The 6,228-nt window shown below is 46.3% G+C and overlaps 1 protein-coding gene across 1 annotated transcript; it reads right to left on the bottom strand.

The window, feature by feature from the left end:
- Positions 1-1,014: 1,014 nt before the first annotated feature.
- mych (myelocytomatosis oncogene homolog) lies at positions 1,015-5,035 on the bottom strand. Its single transcript, XM_035389637.1, has 3 exons — positions 4,824-5,035; positions 3,217-3,771; positions 1,015-2,668 (listed from the first exon to the last, which is right to left on the bottom strand). The coding sequence occupies exons 2-3, from the start codon at positions 3,755-3,757 to the stop codon at positions 2,142-2,144; spliced, it is 1,068 nt and encodes a 355-aa protein (XP_035245528.1). The 5' UTR covers positions 3,758-3,771; positions 4,824-5,035; the 3' UTR covers positions 1,015-2,141.
- Between the last annotated feature and the right edge of the window lie 1,193 nt (positions 5,036-6,228).

A 6,228-nucleotide genomic window follows, 5' to 3' on the forward strand; every position in this document is an offset into this window, starting at 1 on the left:
AACTCTAAGGAACTGTAAATTTTGACTACAAACCCCACAATTCCCAGGACTGAACACTCTCTCCCAGAAGCACAGGGAAATTTAAACGTTCCCAGTGACTCGTTTTTCACGCCACACGCCAGCAGACTGATACATTCGCCCTGTGCATTGTGGTTTAAGACAGCTCACTCATAACTCTCCAAGTTTCAGTTCCCTCTCGCGCCTCTTGTGACATGGGGATGGACACGTCGAAAATTAAAGCTCAGGAGAGCTGCGGTCTTATTGAGCAACAGCCTTGGGCACCAAAACTCAGCAAACTGTTCTTCCTGCCTTAGCATCAGGACACCATGTTTTACCCCCCCTCCATATTTCTCTGGGTTTCCTTTTGAATGATGTTGTAGGCATAGCTTTGCAACAGGTTATTTTACTAACCCTTAGCAGTGCACTGAAAGGTCGATGCATCACAATGTGAACGTCACGACACAACTGCATCGATGTGACGCGCATCAATCGATTCGTATCGCGACAAGTCGCTAATTCTCATGGCAAACTTATCTAGGCAGATTAAGGCACTGAAAGTAACAGCTGCTAACACTGAAGATTATACTGTTACTGCAACGGTCTCTTGAGTGTTCGGTGGGGTGGGGGGGGGGGAATCGGTCAAATCTACTGTTTCACTTTGCACCTAATCGCATCGCGATTACTCACATCATTATGAACTTGCAGCATTGCTCAGAGTATCACTGTCATGTCATAGCATGATCAAGTTGCATCATTGCACTTCTCCTAATCGAAACTTTCGTTACAATACAAACTGCTGCGTTAGGTTTACGCTTACTTATGATAAGTGGGCCTCTGTGCTTCTTGGCGATACTTAATTCTTGTGCTCCTGAGGGCAACACCGATGTTCTCACTCTGGCTAAGAGCATCTACCGAATGACTATGATGTAATGCATGAGGGAGTGCTGGATACTCTATTCAAAATGTCTAACTCATGTGATCCCCCCCCCTCCATTCACCAAACTTTTTTCCCCCTTCTCTTTTAAACCCATTCTTTATTACATTACAAAACAAGTGCTGCTGATAAAGAACAGAACTTTATTTAAAAATGAACTAGAAATTCTAAAATAATTTATATTACATTAACATTTAAAAAATGCTCTGTACAACGCCTTTAAAGCCCCCCCACCCCAAAAACAAAAAAGGAAATAAAAATAAAAACCTAGCTGAGGTAGACAACACATGCATTAAACAAACGAAATCTGACTTTCCTGACAGGGTACCTGAGACCACACAAATTTAACAGTTAACTGGTTTATAAAATCGGCCTCATAATATACTCAAATTAAAACAGTACAAAACGGAACGCAGACAACTGAATCCTTATTTCTTCTGTTATAATGTGAAGCTGAAATATACTCAAAATCAGCCCATGTACAAGTCAGCATACAACTTAATAATGAACATATAAAAAAAATAAAATAAGAAAAACACATCCTCTGAGAACTCTTTTGAACAAGCCTTCGTCAGGTTAACTGTGCAATGATTGATGGACGTAAATCAAGACCCTTAATTAGGATACAAACTTTGGGTCCAGCCCAAAACAAAGTCCCGGCAAACATGCATGTGTTGCAGAAAAAAAAATTAAAATAATAATAATAATAATAATAATCATCAAACTGAATTTTAACCGTGTACATAGGAAACAAACAGAGGAATGTGTAAGGACCATACCGGGCCTCTGCTTTTCAACCCCAGAAAAGAAAAATTAATCTCCTGAACTATTCGTTTTTTTTCTGAAGCGATTAATAAACAAACGTGGCATATTTACAGAAGACCTGTTTTTCTAGATGGGTCTTTGGCCGACCGCTAAGACTTAACGACGCTATACAGTGTGCGGGGCTGGGAGCCAATGGGACGAGCTACGGGGGGCGGGGGGGTGGGGGAAGGAGGTACCGCCCCCGCCGAACCTTACGCAGACAGAGAGAGGCTGAAACGGCGGCGTGTGAAAGTCTGTGCTCCGGGGCGCGAGTCCGTACAGCGCTCCCGCGTCCCGACGGGACACGAGGAGGAGGAGGATTAGGCCGCTCCGGCAGAGAGCGTGAGTTCGGGCTGCTTCCTCCCCAGCGGGGGGGAAGGGGGGAAGGGGAGGGGGCTCCAGACTACCTGCGGAGCTGCTCGAGCCGGGCCTTGAGCCGGTCCTGCCGCCGGCGGAGACTGTCGCGCTTGGCGGCCAGCCGGAGCCCGGCCGCCTCCAGGCCCCGGATGCCGTCCCGGGCCTTCTTCAGGATGAGCACCTTGGAGGCCTTGTCGTTGTGGGACAGCTCGGGCACGTGGTCCCGCAGGCGCAGGAAGCAGTTCTTCAGCTCGTTGCGCCGCTGCCGCTCCATCACGTTGTGCGTCCTCCGCCGCTCCTCCTCGTCCTCGCCGTCGCCGCCGGCGGCGGCCGCCGCCGCGTTCTGGCGGGAGCGCTGCTGGGGCTCGCCGCGGTCGCCGCGGGCCCGCTTGTGGCCGTCGGCCCGACGCGGGGAGGCGGGGCGGGGCGCGGCGTAGTTGTGCTGGAGCTGGATGTCGTGCTGCTGGATCTCCAGGTGGCAGCGCTTGGCCGAGGGGCGGGGCTGTCTGGGGACCTCCCCCTGGTGCGCCGTCTGACCCCGCCTCTTCACCGTCACCACGTCAATCTCTTCCTCTGCAGACACACAGGAACCTCGTCAGGGGGTCACCCGAAATCCCACATCACTATCCTGCTCACACACTGCTGGTTCACACGAGCTCAGTCTCCTGCCTTAGCCTGTACTGCGGATTATCACTGTGCCTTCTCTGCTTCTGAATACAGTTTCATCTATTCTGCTCTCAATTTTAACATTTCCATTTGTATATTACATGTAAATATGCAACTACACATCTGTGGAACACTTAAAGCAATTGTATTAAAAGTGCTAGACAGTCAATGTTAGAATCGTGATTATAAAACGTAACTGATGATGCTCTTAACAGAGTTTCTACAAATTAGTTTAATGCAATTTACCACCGACATAAATTTAATGCACCGGTATAAAGATTCGAGACGCAAATATACGACATTAACAATGACTCATCTTGTTCTGCGGTCTATTTTAGTGCCGATACTACATTTGCTGCACAACACGCATATAAAGACGGGGAAACAGATCTCACTATTGACTAGGATTAAGCAATACGGTTAGGCTACTGAAGTGCGAGATTGCACACACTCACCGGAGTCGCTGGCCGAAGAGTCGCTAGCCGCAGAGAGGGAGCTGGAATCCGAAGATTCGTTCTGTTGGGACGACAAGTCCTCATTCTGGCACACCAGCGCCGCGCTGTGGCAGTCGAGCGTAGAACCGGCGATCTCCTCGAAAATGCTCGTGTCAATGTCCGAAAGCAGGGGGCCGGAGAGTACCGACGAGAGCTTCTCCTCCGGGAATTTGTCACCGAGGCAATGCCACAAACAGTCGTCGGACACTTCTGGTCGCTGGTCCTTGATGCTGTCCGTTTCCGCTCGGCAGTCTTTGCGAAGCAGGTCGCAGTTCCAGTTGAGCTGTAGAAAGTCCTGTTCCTCCAGCAGCAGCTCCGAAACGAACTCCAGCTGGTCCACCTTGGACAGGGGCTTGTCCAGACCGGTCTTCATAGGAGGAGACTGCGGCGGCGTGGGCAGCGTGTGCAGATCCTTCATCAGGATCTGGCAGATTTCTTCGTCAAACAACAGCGGCTCGGTCTCATAGTCCCAGCAACGGGACGGAGAAAAACTCTGAAGCATTTTTGCAGATTAATCTGGATAAAAAAAGAAAGAAGAGAAAATAGTATCCAATTTCTAAATTCTGAATGAAAGAACTGGACAGACTGCGCTTTACGCAGCCACAGTAATATCGGATAGTAGATCCAATGCCGGTGTCAGCAGAGTTCGCGCCGGTAACCAGTCAAAACCCCACTCCCCTCCTGTAGTCAACCTTTTATACATGTTTACACTCCGGGCCCCGCCCCTGCGCCCCTTCTTTCCCCTAAAATATGACGTCATGCGAACAGCTGGAAAGTTCTACCCATGCTGGCTAAATTTGGTTCGGCGCCCCGTAAAGTACACATTTCGGTGTTGGTTGGAGTTTGCCATGGAAATTGAGTGATTATAACAAACAATGGTGTTCTCGGTGATCGCGCTAAATAGGACCCGCAGTCAGATAGAATTGCCGGTATCCCCACGCTACTTCACGCCATCTACGTGGCTTACCTTAAACGACTGCACTGTACAGCCTATTAAAAAGTCTTCGCCTACTACCGTTACACATGCAAGGCAGACAGACACCTTAAACTTGAGTTTATTTTGAAAACAGATAAAGTAACTGCAAGCTCACTGATCAGGTCCCTCTCCCGTCCACGATCGTAGCCAAGTGAAGTAAAGACAGATAATTATCTTTGGTAATTAACGAGACGAACACAATCTAGCCTAAACAAAACGTACCACCGGTTAGTTCATACTCAAGTAATCTTAGCAAGTAAATGCATTTGAATATGTACAACTTGGTTATATCTGTGTGATACCGCTATAACTAAAGGTGAAGAGGGTAGTTACACGTGTTCGCTTTTTAGCCAGTTCAGTGCAGCATATGCGTGCAGCATATGTTAGACAGCCACTACCTAGCAACCAATGCACATTCCATACAAAACCACTGTGCTCCAGCTACAGAACGACTTAAGTAGCCCTGCTAAATCATGTGGTAGTCATTTTCCACTCAAATATTTTTCTAAGAGACAATTTGTTGATCGAAATAGTACCGCTTCCTTTACAATAAAACTAAAGTTTTTTTCACCTTTAAATGATTATTTCTTACCTTCAAAACGGCGAGGTAGCCACATATAATTTCAGAAGTCACACACTAAATTGCCAAAATTTTTGACAATTGTCTGTCTTTCTGGTTTTCTCCGATATAGTGATCTGGCTATTTAATAAAGCAAGACGTGCACAGACAGCTGGACAGCACTGTCGCATACCGCAGAAACAATACCACGGCTCAGTAGGTGTGGCAGCTCTGACCATTTACATGTACGCGACCACATCACGACGTATCCTTACACGCCGCAAAATCGCGCCAAAACTTAGTGAAAACTGAAGGAAGATAAATATTGAAAATATTACTATATCTAATTAATCTTTACAGTCGGTCGTTTGATATGATGGCGCTCGCAAAATACAGCAAGCGGCAGTGTCACAGAAAATTTGACAGAAGTGCGCGTATAGTCCCTCTGCGCGGATGCATCGCAAGCAAAGAAAAGGATAGTAGGATTTCCCAGAAAGCGTAGGCGGGTACAAAGACCCACGTGTGGTGTCTATATACCGGCTGCCTTCGAGCAAGAGGCAATGAATGCAGCAGAGCTGTTTTTGCATAGGGCTCGTATAAGAGGAGGGGGCAAACACTTCAGGTCACGTTGTTTGACTCCTGATGTTATGTTAACATACCGGTAAGGCTCTGGTCATTTCTGAGCTAAGATAAAGCCTTTGATGATTAGGCTCTGGTTATATACTTATGCACAGCTAACATCGACTCAAGCACATGACTGCATGTTAATTATAGATTAGCTTAACTGGCGAATAATTTGTCCGCTAGACCTGTTCAGTGACTCAGAATGACTCCTGCGGTCATTGCTGCTCATTTTATAACGAGGTTAACATCCGCATAAAAGTAGGGAAATTTAATATGTTCCACTAGGCTAAGGCGTGGGGTGATTTGGACAGAAGTTACATAACAAAGACAACTGAGCCGGTGCAAGTGCATCCGGTACTGCACGTGCTGAGGCATTCCCCAATCACGGCGCGAGGACGTGTTCCACTATGGTTCCACTATAAAAGGCAGTCCCGGTTCACGTGAACAGCGCAACACAAACTGGCGCGAGGCGTAGTGACCCCGTATTCCCCTTGACCGAGAACAATTTAGACATTTTGGTTAAACGGGTTAAAAAAAGCTTACTGTTTACAGAATAAATAAATAAAAAAATAAAAAAATGTGAATTCAGGCAGACATTAAAATGTTTACAGTTATTTTCGCAATGCTTGATTATTACTTCACAAGTCTGTTGTCGTAATAGAAATATGAAAACAGAAAGTGGAACTAAGAGAAACCTTGAAGCTATATTATTCATGTGAAGTATTTAAATTTTTAAAAACGATTTTAATAATTAGATCAAATTCTTACATATTATAATTATTTAAATTCATGGTTCATTAGCTATTGAGCCTGG

This window comes from Anguilla anguilla, chromosome 13 (assembly GCF_013347855.1).
Source record: "Anguilla anguilla isolate fAngAng1 chromosome 13, fAngAng1.pri, whole genome shotgun sequence".
NCBI classification, from domain to species: domain Eukaryota; kingdom Metazoa; phylum Chordata; class Actinopteri; order Anguilliformes; family Anguillidae; genus Anguilla; species Anguilla anguilla.

Bases quoted from the DNA above. Each gene is read 5' to 3' on its own strand.
- mych (XM_035389637.1), bottom strand. From the start codon at position 3,757: ATGCTTCAGAGTTTTTCTCCGTCCCGTTGCTGGGACTATGAGACCGAG. The intron at 2,669-3,216 runs GTGAGTGTGTGC...GTGTGTCTGCAG, and splicing joins CTCTTCGGCCAGCGACTCCG to AGGAAGAGATTGACGTGGTG.